Source organism: Varroa destructor, unplaced genomic scaffold (assembly GCF_002443255.2).
Source record: "Varroa destructor unplaced genomic scaffold, Vdes_3.0 BEIS01000002.1, whole genome shotgun sequence".
Lineage (NCBI taxonomy): Eukaryota > Metazoa > Arthropoda > Arachnida > Mesostigmata > Varroidae > Varroa > Varroa destructor.
The window spans coordinates 8,837,407-8,855,656 of record NW_019211455.1 but is presented as its reverse complement, the minus strand read 5'-3'; the positions used below and the strand labels follow the sequence as shown (position 1 = coordinate 8,855,656).

At 39.4% G+C, this 18,250-nt stretch overlaps 1 protein-coding gene across 10 annotated transcripts; it reads right to left on the bottom strand.

The window, feature by feature from the left end:
* Positions 1–3,753: 3,753 nt before the first annotated feature.
* Positions 3,754–18,220, bottom strand: mtm (phosphatidylinositol-3-phosphate phosphatase). 10 transcript variants are annotated; one of them, XM_022792713.2, is made up of 16 exons: positions 17,299–18,220; positions 14,358–14,486; positions 11,945–12,045; positions 10,299–10,359; positions 9,886–10,028; positions 9,556–9,645; positions 9,124–9,320; positions 8,784–8,955; positions 8,377–8,563; positions 7,824–7,984; positions 7,476–7,590; positions 6,822–6,958; positions 6,476–6,601; positions 6,197–6,351; positions 5,604–5,709; positions 3,754–5,342 (listed from the first exon to the last, which is right to left on the bottom strand). In XM_022792713.2, exons 1-16 carry the CDS (start codon positions 17,333–17,335, stop codon positions 5,187–5,189), a joined length of 2,073 nt encoding a protein of 690 aa, XP_022648448.1. In that variant the 5' UTR covers positions 17,336–18,220; the 3' UTR covers positions 3,754–5,186. The 10 variants fall into 10 exon arrangements, with proteins under 10 accessions (XP_022648448.1, XP_086836965.1, XP_086836964.1 ...); XM_086980839.1 differs by lacking the exon at positions 17,299–18,220 and adding an exon at positions 17,124–17,178; XM_086980838.1 differs by lacking the exon at positions 17,299–18,220 and adding an exon at positions 16,275–16,919 and having other exon boundaries at positions 10,299–10,356.
* Between the last annotated feature and the right edge of the window lie 30 nt (positions 18,221–18,250).

Genomic DNA, 18,250 nt, shown 5'->3' with positions numbered 1-18,250 from the left:
ATGCACTTTCAAAATTAAAATCAAATCTGAAAATCAAAATTGAAAAGAAAATACATCTTTTATAAGAGTTCAGCATCTAGTTTTTCCTTAGCTGTGTTTTACGGATCTGCAATGAAAAGACACACTACGGAGTTCTCTCAGAAAAAACTCAGAATAAATAAATAAAGTTATATTCTATCGCACACATTTCGTTAACTTCTGCAGGATAATAGACTTCATATTAAATGAGAGCCTAACTTGTATCAAATTTCATTTTTGTGGATTTGACTTTGCCTGCGGTAAGTTGGATTAGGCAACCTTAAGCCTCAAAAAACATTGCAACGTTTTTTGTTTTATTTACTAGTGCAAATACACTACATTACATGTTGATGACTTTTTATACAGCAGTTGGTATATTAATCTACATCAATAAAAAATCGAATCAGCGTCTATTTATTCGTTTCACTATAAAATTAGGTTATTTTCGTAAAAATGCTTAACCAGTTTATTTCAAAGTTATATCTCGATCGCTAGCTAGGCACAGCGAAACAATAATTTTCCTTGTGATCTTATAACTGCTCCATGAAATTCGCGTAAGCCCTGTATGGAGATCTAGTTCTATGAGAAGAAAGTCTGTGAACAGAGTGCAGCTAGCCATCGGAATTAGAAACCTGGGTGTCGATACCGAGAAGTCGTCACATAGTTTTTTAGCGGACGTGTGAACGTAAGCGACGCGGGCCCAAGAAATCCGAGTAGTTTGCGGCTACTAGTCCTGTTCAGAATCACAGTGGCGAAGGCGTTTCGACATATAAATTTGCATTCTATGAAGAATGTACTACTAAAAGCATTGTGAGCCGTCGACTTCAGAATTTTTCAGAAGAAGCTTTTAGATTCGATAGTGGATCTTATGTAGATATCAAGGCAGATATGGAGGTGCTCAGAGGCGTGGTGGTAGCCGACCAATCTCAAAGTGCACTACTGCTAGTACATGAGCTTTTTGCACTGAATCGTAACGGTTGATAAAAGAAAATGAATATTGTACATTAATCACAGACGATCAAATCAGGAGGTGAATGCAACTGAATGAGTGAAACATCTGCAAAAGCGTATGGAGTCTACTGGCAAACGTGGCAAACAAAACAAATCGAAGATTAGTGAACAAGAGCAAACTCCTCCTACTGCACGAAAACGATTGACCTTACGTCGTAAGAATCACGATCGCAAAAATGCAGGAGTTACAGTTGGAGGGTGTTGCTTGCCACACTCATCAGACATTGCGCCTATATTGTCATTGTTTTCTGATATTTCGACAAGTTATTAGATGAAAAATTGTCTAACCTGATGTGGAAATCGCCTTTTGAGACTAGAGACTCCCTTACCCAGATTTCCACGATGGCTGAATATATAAGGCATCATTCAAATGGTATAAGGTCATACATAATAATGTCGAAACATTTACATTGAGAAGAAAAGAACTATGCTAGTGAAGAAAGTAAAAAAATTAAGTTTATTATCTCATTTCGTACCGAAAGGCTAACGTAGGCGAACCTATTCGCGGTAAATCCCGGCTGTCGTAATCGTCTTCACCTATGAAATGCCGTGATCATTGCAAGTATACAGCAGAGTACAATGGATGCGTGCGATTGCTGGTTGAGCATAGGACTGGCTTTAGTATTGATGGTGGTGCTGCGCCAGCTCCATGTGGTTGTTTAGGCTACGCAAACACTTGTCAATCGACGTCGTCGTAGAAAAGCATCCTTGGGTTGACCACCTTCTTTCGACGGTTGAATTTTAATAACAACAAGCAGTAGCCATTTTGAGACGTGATCAGTCGCTTAGTGATAAAACTAGAAGCAGCAGCGCGGCACACAAGGTCATGAATGGACCATTTGGCCTGTTCGGCACAGACCAAGTGTTTGCGGGTTGGCATCCGATGGCGCTTCGGGTACTATTTCACCGCTTGATTCTTTTGAGTTGGATATCAATTCCTACTTAACTGTAAGCCAGACAGCGCCTTCCGGAGCACTGGCGTTACAACATATCATTACTTCCAATAAGGGCAGTGCTATGACCGTGTTTTACGAGGAGATTCCTATTACAGACTGACCTGTTATATCATGATAGAGCTACAGCTATGTCTTTTGTGGAGCTGCAATTAAGCGTCTTTAACAGCCCGTTGTGAGGCTTTGTTATGACGCTTTTTTAATTTTCATATTTTTCATAAGAGCCGTACCGGCAATAGCCTTAAAATCAGTTAAGATGATCCCTTTTACTTGATCCTTTTTTTTTTTTTTTAAGAACTGTTCTTACAAACTCTCAAAGCATGCGGTCAACACTTGAAACATGCGTAGCTTATTTCTCGAAAATCGGAGAAGAATCCCTATGTGGCTTTCAGGGGGTGAGCCTTTTGCGAAGCTACAAACGATGACGCAAAATACACATTGTAAGACACATGAATCGGTACTATTGATTCACCTTGTCCCAGTTCTACTAAATTAAGCGACGCTAAGTGGTTGACGTGTGATCAAATAAAACGTGTTCTAAGGTGTCTAAATTGGAATTCGACCAGGCGCTGGGAGCGCCATATTAAGAACGATCAAGAAAGGCTAAACAGAAATGCAAGGTTCTAAGAAAATAATTGCTCCTACATAGGTCTGACTTGAACCGAATTGAATATGATTTATATTCACAATGTGAAGCGTGTCCGTTTCACCCAATACAAGCACAAAATCGGGCAGCTAGTAGAGTCTCAAAAATCCTTACAAGTACTATTTCATTCAAAACATGGTGACACTTGAATTTGCCGCCGAACCAATAATTCTGAATCAGTTAATTGTTCCCTACCCATGCCAAATCCCAACTTTATTAGGTCGCGTTGTTTAACTTAATTCTTCAAGCAAAAAAGTAACCATATATGGCTTCTTTTACTGATTCTGCGGAAAAGAAGACAAACTAGTAACGAATCTTCATTTCATTAAATTGAAGATAAAATTAAGTATCGACAAGTTGTGTGTTATAGGCGAGAAAGCAACCTATAATGAGAGCTTCTTTTGCAAGCGTTAAGTTATTTCTGAAGATATTGAGGTTTATTTTTGCTCCAAAAAACCATCGAAAATAGACACACATACACACATCATACCTTTGATTTTCTATAAATAAATAAATAAATAATAAAAATTTCAATTTTCTAACTGGCATCCTACCCTAATATCTGCGTTCGTTCGTTTGGCTTATAACGTCTTCGTAATGGAAGCAATGGAAGGTTCCGAATAGAAAACATTCAAAACAAAATCGCTGATAAAGTTTGAATATTCAGATGTTAAAACTAGCAAACCGAATATGTGTCTAGAGAGATCGAATAAGGTACTGTTTGTGTATGGTGTTAAAAAATAGCTATCTATATATAGAAATAGATACGAAACCACCACCAGACTATAGTTCAATTATCAGCTAAATAGGGTACACTCATATAATTACTATTAGATTTTCAGCCGATGATGCCGGCACACTCAACAGAAGTCATTACTTCAAGCTTATTAGTTTACTTAGTTTCAAGAAAATAACATGGTAGAGGGATCCATCATTACAATCCAAAACTTCGTTACCTTTCACTCTGACCGTAACGTGTGTCTTTTTTTCCTTAAGAACCACTCTAAATCCGATGGCAACCCCATACAACGATTTTCAGTACGTTGGTGTATTGGTATAAATGGTGCAGATATAATAATAGGACTAGTGCTATCGAATAATTAACCAAAGAGCAAAAATCACAGGTCAGTTTTAACAGTTGTTTTTATTTCATTATATATATATATATATATATATATGTATATATATATGTGTATATATATAATATATATATGTACCCCATTTACACTGTTGCCTCCTTCTATAATTCACTGTTGAGTCCGTTGTAATCTTTAGTGTTTCGGTAGCGCACTGTTACACGTCTTTGTAGACAAATACCACACAGGAATTCTAATTGTTTGTATGTCATTTATGGAAAATTGTGTGATGTAATTACTCTGTACAGCTTTAGCGGATTAAAACATTGTAGTAGATACACACGACAAGTATTTACAGAGTGTTGAAAAAGTGAGGGAACTTAGTGCAACAGTAGTGCACTGCCCACAGATCTTACGATGGTGTACTCAAAAAGCAACGCAATTTAGTTATGTTAAGCGACTGTTTAAACCCACCGTGTTACTGTTCGTATACTTTATATTATTACCGTCGTCTCATGTTGCATGACTTTTCAAACACCCTGGTTATAAGTGATTCGGCAAATGAACTGCCGAGACTCGTGTTCCATCAGTACTACACAACAACTAATAATAATACCACTGCTAATATATAAAGCTTCCAACCTTCTAAGTCTACGGAATCTATTTTATACTAGTGGGGTAAACCAACTTCATTTTTTCTGTATATGTATATTTAGGAAAAGAGGGCATCGCTTCAAGCAGGAACCTTTCTAGCTTTTTTTTAGCGTTACCTCATCCTGTGTGTCGATATGAAATGCGCCTGCAGCTGGATCGTGCTGTTGGTCTATTTTAGGGAAATGGGACCGGTGTAAGAACCCCGCTGTATATTTCCAGCTTGTACCGCAGTGGCCAACGGGAGCTCTGTAGTGCTGATCAAAACGTGGCTTGAGTTGTAAAAGAACAATATTTTTACTTTTAAACAGTTCAAATATTAATTTTCCTTCACAATGAAAATGCATGTAAGTCACTTTTGTAAATATAGATTTGAATATGTTTATATAACCAATCTTTACTTGTGATTCATCTTCTGTGGTGGAAGATGCTTTCAAGGGAATGTGTCGGGAAAAATTCCCAAAAGAATTATTTACATAAAATTATATAGCTGCGGTGAGCCATTACTAGACAGCTTAAAGAGCCCTAGAAGAAGATATATCAAATGAAGTGCGGCTGCTATACTAAATTAAAGTTCGCTGCTCTAACTGAAAATTTAAATAGAGGTTTCGCCATAGAAAACCTTGAATCTAGAAATTAACAAATGGTCTATTGCTTCCATCTTTCCACGGTGGGCTGCAACGTAAAAGGCTGTTTGCTCGGGTTAATGACGATTACTCGGGTCATGCTATATCTTCTAGATATTGTGCTAAATGGTTTCAGCAATTTTTCTATTATTGTTGTTATTATTCTGAGTTTCCACATGTAAGGGAATCAGTTTTATCAGGTGCCCTAAACCATAACTGGTTGATGAGTGGTGCTGCTCTGACCTCCGGGGCTGCTTCCTCCTGAGCTGCTTGCACCATCAGCCCCGCCACCTCCACTTCGGGTCACTCCGCACGTAGAAGTTGACTCTTTATCTTTCTTCCGAGCCTGGTTGATTGCCACCTAATAATAAGACAGTAGAGCAAAGACAAACGAGGGATAATCATGAACCAATATTTAAACATAGTTCCCTAGAAAAATGCGTATCTTGGTAGAATGAGCTATACTTTCATGCGGCAAGGATACATAAAAAATATTCTATCAATATAGTGGATAGTGATCAAAGCACAAGAAAAATGTTTTTTTAATTAGCAAATTCCAGTTTACACTTTGGTTTCTTTACGAAACTCCAGGGATAGAGCAGGTCGCAGGTTCATTACATACCTCACGTCTGGCTTCATCTACAGTTTTCTGCAGTGTCCGCCTTAGCCCAAGAAGTTCGATTCCGCGTGTTACCAGAAGCTGCTGTGATCGCATCCGAGGGTTCCACCTGTAAATGGATCCAAACGTCGATTGAGTGGTACACCCATAAAAGAACAAATTCCTAGATACAACCTTTATTGTCTTTTCTATCCACCATATTGAACACCTTAATTCGATTAAACAATTCCGCTTTGTTTTTATTAGTGTTATTATTATTATTATCGTAATTGCGATTGTTATTTTTAATATTTATAAAATTTCACTTTGGGTGTTTATAAAATTCTTTCGGTATGTCCCTGCAACTTCACTAGTTATGAAGAGCTACTGCGTACTAGACATTTTAGATATGGACGTTGAAATCTGACCTACTTGCTGTAGCAAAAAAGTTAAAAGTACCTTTTGAATTAAAAATACAACTTCTCATCTAAAAGTAGCTTTAACTGTAACTTACTAACGATACAAAGGCACCATTCCCCTCTATGTACATTTACTCAGTTCTAATGAACCACAATTTCACTAGACGACTTCAGAACGAATATCGTCCTTTAGCTTACCGGCAATAATACGTCTTCCAAAGTCGAATCCGGCGCTGGGAAGGCACTGGGAATAAGACGCTCTGTTGAGGGTAACGGGTATACAAGGGATTGAGGTACAAATCGGCGTTCGAATTTACCATCGACCAAAGGGATTCTGTTCGAGCTTTCGCATTCTGCAATCACACCGGAAAGACACACAAATCTGTTAGATTGTCTGGTATAAACGCTACAACTTTTCAATAATAAAATTTCGAACTAACCGCGTCAGCCACACTGAATTCCCTTATTTATATTAACCTTCTCAAGACGGATCTTCTCGCTGTTATAAAGGAACGTTCCGAAGAGGTTACTGTACAGATGATCCAAAATCGTCACGAGGAAATTCTCGTTAAACTCAAATGCATTGTGAAACTGGTTCATCACCTGCCGAATTCACGGGTTCGCATGATATTATTTTAGTTGTCTTTGCTAATAAGTGGCGGCGGTTGCAAAACGTTAGCCACGTTGCCAGAAACACAACAATTACTCGCAACAGATCATTATATGGACAAGCTTGTGACTGTTGTTACCATATACGGGTATCGGCATTCATGAAACTTACAGCTGCTCTCCTGAAACTATTATATCGTAGATTATACCGCACCTGCCAAGTACAGTCGATGAACTGCACAAAAACGGGACTACGATACGAATCGGAGTAATTATCGACCCCGTGGCCGTATCGAGTCTCGAACATGTGACCAAACGAACACCATTCTTTTTCAATCAACACCTGGAAGCCTATCGTCACACGAAACAGAACAGACATGGTCAATATAGTTCTTGTGGTCAAACTTGACAACGGTTCGAATTTCCCCTGCCCGATAATAATCCTTTGGGTCTGCTTGCATAAAGAGGGTACTTTGAAGTTGTTTTGAGTAAATCACTATTTTTTTTATAATTGTGATTGAATTGAGTTTAGGGACAAATACCAACAAATGCTACCAAGTTTTCCATATCCACACGCAGTTGTGTGAGAACTAACAATTCAATAATTTCAAAATACGATTACGATTTTCAAGAAGGTGTTAACTCTCTCATTCACCACGTTTTCTTTTTCAATAGGTAAGATTATAGTTTCGAACATGTTTATTGTGTCTTTTGTTGTGTTACTGCTCCTTACTTGTGTTTTATTTGGCAAGTGGCAAATATCCGTTGGAATTCAAGTGGCTGAATCGAATGCTGATAGAAATCGCCGCATAGAAGAATTTGCTTTTCTACAAAAAAAAGTAAGCAAAAATGAATATTTTTTACGTACCTTTGAGAGTTCGATAGTAAGGGTCTAGAAGAAGCATCGCAAGTGAGGTAAGCTGTGACGTGCGGTCCCACCCATCACTACAATGGACGAGAACCGATGACCGGCTGCCTTCGACCTATAATAAGCAGTCACATCAGAAAGTGGAACACTTCATATTTCGTTTCAGCCAATGAGACCAAACGCTAACGTTCTTCCGATCTGTTCATTCGAAGACTTCACATGGATATATAGTCTATAATTGCATAGTAATATCCACATTATATTATTATTATTTTTTTTTATTAATCTTCAAAGCGTTTAGGGAGTAACTTCTTAAATTCAGTACACTCTTATCTTACTTTAACTTACTTTGTGCACTATTTTGATCGCCCCCGAAAGAATACAGCAGATATGGTCGAGCCAATGGGTATTTTCCACGTTCGACAGCCAATGGTTGTCCTCAATGTTTGGAAAACAAACTTCAGATAACTTCCGTAACGATTCTCGCATCACATGAATATTGTGTATATCTGTACAGAAGAAAATTTTAAAGGGATGAGAAAAAATTACAAATAAACACTAGGTTGCGAAACAAGAAATCGAATTTTATCCTGAACTTGCTAGTATTAGATCATTAGCAAATTACGCCTGGTTGCACTATAAAAAGTCAAAATGTTTGCATTTTCTTAAATGAAAATAAATAAACTAACTTTTCCATTAGTCTTAGATCTCATTTAGAAGCCGGAGTGAAAGTGAAATGACACAACAATTAGACTTCTAAAGTAGAAAAAGCTTTCTAACAATAAATAATACTTGAGAAAATGAAGCAATAAGTACAAATTGATTAATAATATACAAAGCACCTTCTTTACATAATAACATTTTTGTATAACAAATGAAAGCGAACACCTTTTTGTCGTACCAAGAAACATGACTTCAGCATTCTTTTTATAAACTTCCTCGTTTTCGTAGCCCCCGCCCATGGCCTTATTAGCAACGGCATTCACTAATGGCCGAGCATCCATGATGTACAATTTTGACGAATGAGTATTTGCTTCCATAATGTATGACAGGTATTTCTCGTCTTCCGTACAACGCTTGCCAGTCACCTGCAAGAACGGGATATTGTACGATATTGATTCGGGTACGTTAGACAGAATGCACGACAATTTCGCGGTAAGTTCTCTTGCCATAAGTCCGAACGAAAGTTGGCCAAATCACCAGCATGGACGAGTGGACAATATGGAACCGATTTTAGCTCAGGTTATGACCTTGTAGTCCTGTGCCCATGATCAAAAGAACGATTGAGATATACACTGTTATACGTACTCCAACCAGTGGCTGTGCGCATCGCGTGATCGTGGCATGTGTTTCTGGATGAATCCATGATAAAACGGGAAGTCTGCCTCGGGAACGAAAGCCTGCCACCACCTCGAGCATCGGGTCATCAGCAAGCGCGGGTACCCCGAAAATCTCTGGGTATGTGTCACATAGTCTGTACCTGATTTGCCATTAAATTAAGAAGCAATCAGCGCAACAACTACATACGAATTCCAATTATTTGCAACAATTACATATATTAAACGCCTCACTGGTAGGTATCGGACGGGAGACTATATTATTTAGCGCTCCTTTATCTTCAAATTGGCCCGCTTATTTAAATACGTACCCGGCATTTTTATTGCAAATTCGCCACGTTTCAGTTGGTAATCCCTGTCGTTTTAGCTCTGCCTCGGCGTCGTAAACTGCCCAGCCATTTTCCTGGAAGTCCTCTTTGTACTCGAAGGCGAAAAAGTCAAGGTTGTTTGAAAGAGGAAATGCGTATTGCGTCATTTTGGTGAAAATGTCGCGTCTGGAGTGACCTTCCTGAAATATAGATTCAAATCGTTTTTCATACACGTAAAACTAAATAGATTTTCTCATTAAATGATAACAGCTATCCTGGATTGGATGTTTACTCCTCCTTCATCAAAGTCAAGTATACGTTGTCCTGTGAAAGAAAAGATTTCACCATATCGTGGCTGGATTAATGCTGTTTCCACCAGTGTCATTTATTTTTTACACGTTCGATGAAGTAATGTGTATTTCACCAACATCCCACCTGTTTGTGCGCAAACTTCAGCGAACGCATATCTTTACAGACCACTTCAATGCCATACGAATTCTCCTGCTTCGACGAGTGATAGCCGATCTGTAAAAGAGTTATTTTCATTATGTCTCTTGTTAGATTTTGTTGCCCTTCCAACATATTATGCCCACATTACATTAAAAGCACTTAACGACTAAGAACAACAAGTGACCAAGTGAATTTGCTGTCCTAAAGATTGCACGGGTATCATACTTCTCGACTGCTCTTTTATCTATCCTAACAGCCTTATTGAAAAAAATCTATACATTCATAATACGACATAAGGAGCCAAGTTAACAATACCTTTTCTATTCGGCTGATCACTCCTAGAGGCACGTCGAGAACGAAGGCAGGGTCCACACTTTTGAAGTAGAGCTTGTAGTTGGTCACGTAGATCGTGCCGCGAATCGGATCGTGGAATGGGCAGAGGTAGGATACGTCTTGAGCTGTAGAAATAAATAAAGAAACAACGATCAATGCGGTACTGTTCTAGTGTGCCATAGAATGAGTAAGCTTGAGACAGCACGTGCTCTGCACTATGGAAAAAATAGAGATAATTGATGCACCAAAAAACTGTGAAGCATATGACCTCGCCGAAGATTGGTTAGTAAACGAAGTGCTCTCCATTTAAGAAAAGTACATAAATGTTATCTTTGATCGCGTGCAACCAGCGGATAAAAGGCAGTATACAACATTCTGTTGGGCTGAGTACTTACCATTTTTTAAGGGGGGCTTTTCGCCTGGCAGTAGTGGAACTTCGTCAAACGGTACCAACTTCTGAAATAATTTCGTGTGAATAAATCAAGTAAATATATTAATCTATTCGATAAATACAATATATTCAGTTGTCGAAACAAGTATTGACTGTTTTAAAGCCAAAACTCAAACAAATATTGTTTATTTTTGAAAAGAACATTACTAATCGATGACCTCTGTTGCCATTTCTCTAGTTCTGCAAAGATCGAAACCAGTGATAGTTTGTTGACACAAGATCTAGGAGCGGATGCATTGAAATTTTTCGTCCATTTTTGTCGGGAAGCTAGAAATGTACGTCGATTCCTTCTTTCCTGTTGTAATCTTGTCAGTTTTTCATCATCAATCGTTTTTCCAGACGAGAGTAACTCATAACGCACGATTCCTGCCCAATGCTACCAATAACACATAACATCACCTTCGGCCTTTGCTACAGGATGTGAAGCATATTTTTTCCCACTTGCATATAATTACTGTATGTGATCTGTTTCTCATCATCCGTAATTGACCGCTATAGAACTGAATTGATTTCATTGCGTTTCTCAGATGGAATTATGATCTAAATATTTTTTTCTTTGCGTTATTCCGTGTGGCGTTCGAACAACGAACATTTTTTCGTAGCCAGCTTTCTTTGAATAATTTCAAACTATTTTGCGGTAAATGTTTAGTTCCTTGGCGATGTCATGGCCAGTCACGCGTCGGTCTCGTTTTCTCCGACGCAACAAACCTCATCAATTTTCTTGTAATTAATCGGCTACTAAGAGAAATACTCGAAATTTTGCGAACAAAAGCTACAGAAGTATTTTTAAGGTGTTTTTTTTTCGGTCACACATCTAACATGACCCTAGACGGCACAGTTTTCTTCTGGAAAGCATCTGTGCCTTGATCGTAATAAAACAATAGATAATTGCGAATATTTCCAGAAATGGCACTCACCTTCAAAACTCTCTATACTGAGTCTAAGCAAAGACACTGAAACAAACACTTTCGGTGCACTGCCAAGCCTCAGTTGTCAAGTGATACGACTCCCTGAGATGTGTGGCCACTTAAAGCTATCATACAAGACAAATGGCCAATGCTTTCTCGACACTAATGCAATAAAACGGCACTGCTTTTGGTCTGAGGCGTTCGAATGGGTAATGCGAAAATAGAAAGGTTTAGCAGCAATAATTTGGCCATTACGACAAAGTTGGCTGCAACCGGTATTCTATCTGTGAGAATTAATCCTTGCGGTATTTGGCGTTATCTTCTAGCACTAAATACATCAGGGATTGGTTTGCCCATATCGGCTTCGAAATCGCAATATACATCACAGTCTATTTTTTTTTATCTATAAGATTCAGATTACGCAACCTTCTTCTTGCTTGGATCTAAGAGGTCAGCCGGACACTTTCATGGTTGAAGTCAGAAAAAGACTATATAAATTGCGCGAGACCTACGTGATGAACTAAATATTTATTCAACGTAAAGTTTTATTGGAATGCCTTCCATAATTAAAATGAATAATAAATATGCGTAAATGAATCAACATCTGTTTTGGCGCATTATTTTGGGCGTATTTTTTCTACTCCAATTTATAATAAAAATCGAGTTTACTCTTTCAACAGACCCTTATCTGGTTGTTGTCCATTGTACCAGCGTTACTCGATCCGCCGTGCTCCGATGTTCCACTCCCGGACACGAGACTTGAGGTAGGCGTAGCGGTGCCACCTATGACACACATGTACAAATGAATTAACAACGGATATGCCAAAAACACTAGGTAAAGTTTCACTACTATATAGCTTGTGGTGTTCACTGTAATCAATATTAAAACAGCTTTACCGGCTCACATACTCAGCTTAATTTCAGCCGTGTACTCCATTTGAAGCAGATGTAACGATTGGTAATTCGAATGACAACGTTTATTTGGTAACGCCATCTTAAACCCGAATTCCATAGGCTTACAGTTCTCGTGCACCCACTAATCAACTGATATCCGTCTGATACGCCGACTTGTTAAATACAGTAACAGAACAAATCTATGATAGTGGCACCGAGAACAGTTTCTTATTGATAGCAATACTGTCGCCGGTTACCCTATGTAGATATACAATTGCTAAATATGCTGATTGTTTATTTAGTGATTCGACATCTCTCATAAATGCCCCAGCAAGTCACGAACAACCGGAGCCACTGGCATTCAGTCGGGCATAGAGAACACACAGTCAAATTTTATACACATTATGCTGCTATTACTACGACCATTGCGCACTCCGGCTTCCGCTAAGCGAGTTTGGTCATAACGAGAAAATCGACAAACAGAAATCTGATTGTACGTGGAATTCGATCAGCCTTGACTGAACGGGTGTCATAGTCGCTAACCAGGAGAGTAACATGTTTCACCAACAATTACCGTCTGCTCTGTAATAGATGGATGCCGATTGTGCACGAATAGAAGGTATTTAGCATCTAAAGTATACTGGACGCACAGACATACATATTCTTCATTTTAACTCATCGTTCTGTATGCGTAGAAGGTAGGGACGCATCTTTTCAAGTCTCTTATATGCCTGGATAGAGTCTAAAAATACCCGCGCAAGGTTGAAATCGGCCCGAAGTCCAAAAGCAGCTAGGGACAATGTTTTTTTCTAATTGTGCTATATTGATTTAATCAGTATTGTTACTATATAATCGTTTCCCTCATGTGAATCCATGCAGATGTGCGCTAATCAAATATGTATAACTGAGATGCCTGACGAATATTAGCTGGCTGATTTTGTTTCATCAGAGCTTGTATTAACCGTTCTTTTCAATAGCTCGTCTGCGCGGCTGCCCGTCGCCAAGAACGATGACCTCACTTGTTATCTACTGAGGGTAGAAAGCGTAAACGTATAGGTCACAGAATTGTACGGCAATCCTTTCCTTTAATTAAAATCAACGTGTGAAAAGACTACTGAATGCCTGCAAAAATCGAACTTGGACCTTCCATTTGACAAGCGGACACCTTACTCGCTGTATCGACAAAAAGAAATGACGACAGTTTTATTATTCTGACACGTTCGGTTAGCTAGCACACTTGAATACAAGTACATGTTTTAGATAAAAAAGAGTACACATGATCTTTTCGTCTAATTACGCCATATAATTCGCTACTGTTCAGTGGATAAAGCCGTTTTCGAAAAGGGCGCGAAGAAGAAGGAAGCACTGCATGGCTGAAAATCTAGCTTAGCTTAGAAGGCGGATTGCAATAGGTTATACAACTTGCGTCGAATCGCGTTGTGAAATAGCATTTCCATCGATATGACGTAACGTTTAAGCTTCTGCCACAATAGTTAAAAAATTAGCAAAAATAATTTTTTTTTTCCAAAAAGCGACGATAGGAACCATTTGTTAATGTTCATCTGAGCCTATAGCTCGAAGCTATCTAGCAAAAGAAGTCGTTTGAAAAACACACGGAGAGATAGTGTTCGTCATAGTGATTTCGAAATAGGCTTCCAGAGCGCAAAGAAGCAATTCAGAATATCTCAAAGGCATACTACATCAGTGTTATATGCTGTGTTCAGAGATTTCTTGCTGACGTGCAATGTGTCACACAAAGGCGAGACGGTCTGCTGATCAAGGTCGATATTCTAATAATTGAAAATAGAGGCACGGTAGTATTGGGCAGTGTTTGTGATAACATCGTAGCAACGAAACACGGAAACCGAATTCATGGCCTGATAGACCTACTGGTGTCCAGGCTTGAGCGTGAAAGGTTAATAAATTGTGATGAGAAATCGTGATATGAAATGAACGCGAAAGGAATAAAAGAAAAGGAATGAAATAACGAAGATGGCTTCGTTTATTTGACCGCTTTTTTATCGAATACAACGAAAGAAAAAAATTTCGCAGTACATAGCAGATCAATACACTGTTGTTGATGCTTGACATGAAAGAAATAAACATTTTCAAATAAAGAATTATCAATGAAACCCAAGCTATGTAAACTCAACAATTGTATTATAGAATGAAAAAACAACGACGATCATTGACCCACATACCGTGAGTATCTATAGAAGCTGCTCCAGCTGAGGCGTTGTCCACGTTGGGAGTATCACGGGACGATGAGGACAGCTCGAACGTGTCTAGTGAACGAGTCATTTCCCACAACATTGACGACTTATCCACGCCTGGCAACAGTCAAGAAGATGATTGCAATCATAACGAAGAGGAGGACCATTTCAATTACCAAAACAATAGCATTAATAATAGCAATAGCACAACATAAGAGACATGACAAAAAGCATGTATTTAAAAAAATACTGATACTTCGCCCTAAATAAAATGTAGGCAAAGTAGGACCATAAATTGACAGTCATTCAGAATGACCAAGACAGAATAACGAAGCGCAACATGCTCGTACGAGTACATTTCAAGCTGAATCATGCACAACACAAAGGTAGGATGGCTTTCATTGTACCATTGGGATGAGTGAAAAAAACGACCTACGGAAAAATTAACAACTTTTCGTAAATCGTAGGTGGTTCATCGAATTGATAGTAAGGAGACGCGTTGATAAGTTGATTGTTTCCAATGTCCGAATTATTGGAAGTTAAGTTAGCGTGAACAAAGTTCGTAGACCAGTTCGTCAGGTTAACAACGTAACGGACTCAAATCAGCGCTATCACAGGTTCGACTTTTCATCTAGCTGGCACACCACTATTTCACCAACTTACGTTTGATCTAGTTGGATATCACAATGAATTATGGACAAGTTGTAAACATCCGCATGACAAAAATTTCCGGTAGACTGGAGCTTATACGTGGTCGGCTTCCGTAGAACTTTAACAATAAAATATCGATTTCTAAATTGAAGGGAATCATAGAGATCTCCTCCAATCAACAAAAAAGCGTATGCAATAGAAAAAAATTACACCTAACGAAGAATCGTCTCGTGAACACGCAAGTTAGATCAAACATAATTTGCCACTTGATATCATGGGAATTTGCCTTACGTGTTTTGGGCATTTCTTGCATTTTCGAGTGAAATTATACTGCTTCATGCTCAGTCAAGAGAGTATAGAGAAATTGCAAAAGATCTACCTATGATATTTTGATAGGATAGACCACTCCTTCAATTAAATTTACTTTGGCTTTACCTATGAGAACAACAGTAAATGCTTTCAAGCACAACACCATCATTTGCGGTATAGCACAGTTTCCACAGGGTGTGCCAAATTGGATCAATACAGCGCAGCGTTAACTGTGTAAATATAACCAAGGTTAACTTCGTATAGGTTTCGAATAGGGCTTCAATTAGTGTTTATTCCAAGTGAATGAGTATACACTTTGAATGAAGTTTTTAGTTACTTGATTGTATCATAGGAGCTTCAGGAGGGAATTATTCGGCGAATTTGGTTTTCGATAACTTTAAGTTTCCGTTGGATAATAAGTTTCGATTTGACGAAAAACGTCGTCAATCTTAAGGCTTACGAGAAGCCAGTGTATATTCCTGCAACATTTGAGTGCTATATCCGGCGCTCCCGCCATCAACCTTCGAATAAGTAAAACGCATTTAGACATAATGATGTACTTTCTCGATGCACGAGGTAAAATGAAGAGATTTTATGTTTAGAGCAACGTTAATCTGGTACTTTAGCATCACAGTAAACCATGGCGTCCAAATGCTAAGAGCTGGAATACGCACAAAAAAAACATCGTTTTGTCAGTGCAACCTCAAGCCAAATAATATTTCAATTTAAGACCGTATTGCACGCTTCTTGCGGAGCACCTTTTCAAGTAGCAGCCATAGCAGTTTTTATTTTCCATTCAGGCTAATCGCTACAACAACAAATGCTATCAAATCACTGCCCCTGTACAACTACCTCACCGATAGCACTTCTTGTTCGCATACTCCCCAAACTATAAACCACACAGGCATCACTAGCACAACGTCAATGAAAATACGGTAAACTTACAATCGTCGTCTAGAGAGATACAATCATCATCGTCGTGGAAGCTTCTCAAATACCTCATCTCCTCTGTTTACTGTCAGAAATAACGGGTAGGAGGAGGTCGGTTCAGCTGCTGCAGATCTTTGCAGCTATACCAAATCTAAACTTGGGTATGAATGAATGGGCAATGACACGCGCCGACTGATCAGCTGATGTCCGGAGTCAACATCCAGACAAGCACGCATGCACCTATGAATAACGCATTGGCAGGTGTTTTTCTACGTTCGCCTAATGAGATTGATGCTTCTGATGGGCAGACGGTGTAGGTGTTGTTAGCGGAGTATGTCGATGATACTTAGGTATAAAATCGTTCTCATGAAATCACAGAGTTCACACATTCTATCGTACATTGGGCATGCGCACAATGCCTCCGAATCAAGAGGTGTTCTTCGCGCACGCCATCGGACCAGAAATCTAATTAACCACACATAGAATATCTGTTATACAGGTAACTGACAAAGCATCGAACACTTTCTTATTGGTTAGCACGATTACGTTAGCTAATTGAACTGCCCGCCTATTACCTTCCGATGTCACACTACAATATTACCGACCCATGGCGTTACGGCGGGAACACTGGCCAAAACGGCCGCAACGCCTCAATGAAACAACATAAATTCGGTAGATGCTCTATACATATGGATAGGTACAGCCTACTAACCGGTTATGACGATGCTTTCAATATAAACAATAGCAACGACACATCATCAACCGTAACAGAACTGTCACCCCTCTCCTAGTCTTCCCGATCGAAACGGGCTAGCGTATAGCAGCAGAAAATGGCAAGACATAGAGAGAGAGAGAGAGACGTACCGCCGGATTTAGTGCATGTGCGCCATGAGCAATGCTTCATCGAGCATGGTCAGGCAAAGGTAGAAGCAGTTAAGGCGCGATACCTTAATTCTATTAGGCAAATACTACAAGCAGTGGTCCAGTAGGAGTTGTCGTCTTAGAAACGAAATAGACTACATGCAAAATACGAACTTACCCGAATCATCCAGCGAATCTTTCTCGCCGCCATTCATTGTTCACTGCTGGTGTTTGTTGTTGATGGAGAGCCAAGAGGGGTTGATAATAATAGTTGTGGCATTCACGAGATCGCTTACGGCAGTCAACAGGAACCGCTCAGCAACAACGGCGACACAATTACGCTATTAACTCTATATCGAGACACCACAGACGAGCAAATTCATCATAAACGAGGATTACCAACACTCTCACTACGACAACAGCCTTCTCCGCAAGGTTGTGCTCCACTCAAATCGCATCGAGTTGCTCGACCAGCTATCGCAATTGCTGTACTCGAGCTAATGGCGGCGATGTTAGCTAGATTACAATTAAAATTCTAAACCAGCAATGTACATAGACCAGTTATGTGTACCATTTGTTAGCGAAAGGACAGGTAGTAAACCTATAATAAATCTAACCCGTCTCGCCCACATTCACGCACGTCTGATACGGAGCGCCACTGTCTTCGTTATCGTCGTCTCCTTGATCAACTCTCTCGCAAACATAGAGCACACATTGTGCAAAAGAGATCTTTCCACCAGCAAAATCCGCAATCAGCACCACACAGAGCGTTTTAATAGCTGGGTAGAAACACCCCCGTTACCCCAGCTCGTTTTCGTGTTACCTGTCTGGCGGCTTAGTTTAGCGCGAGAATCAAACCACTAACTTAGTAATTGCAACTTGCGCCTGCTACTACTGTGTTAACTGAAGATACGCCCCACCAAATAATGGGCTAAGTGGCTAGCGATAACCGCTGAAGTTAGCAGAGGTCAACAACAATCAGTTGAATAAGCAAGCGTTAGCCAAGCACCGGCCCAGTGATTGTTAATAGGGATTAGACTGTCGCCGAGGCGCCAGATAATAGCTGCTGCCTTTCTGCCACAGCGGTGTATTCTATGTGGCGCGCCGACAATAAGCTGTCTCTACGGAAG

Excerpts from the sequence above, each read along its gene's own strand:
- mtm (XM_086980837.1), bottom strand. The coding sequence starts at position 16,332 with ATGAGGTATTTGAGAAGCTTCCACGACGATGATGATTGTATCTCTCTA. Across the intron at positions 10,360-11,944 it reads TGGACAACAACCAGATAAGG|AAGTTGGTACCGTTTGACGA; the intron begins GTCTGTTGAAAG and ends AAATTATTTCAG. Across the intron at positions 6,352-6,475 it reads AGAAGATCCGTCTTGAGAAG|AATGCGAAAGCTCGAACAGA; the intron begins GTTAATATAAAT and ends GTGTGATTGCAG.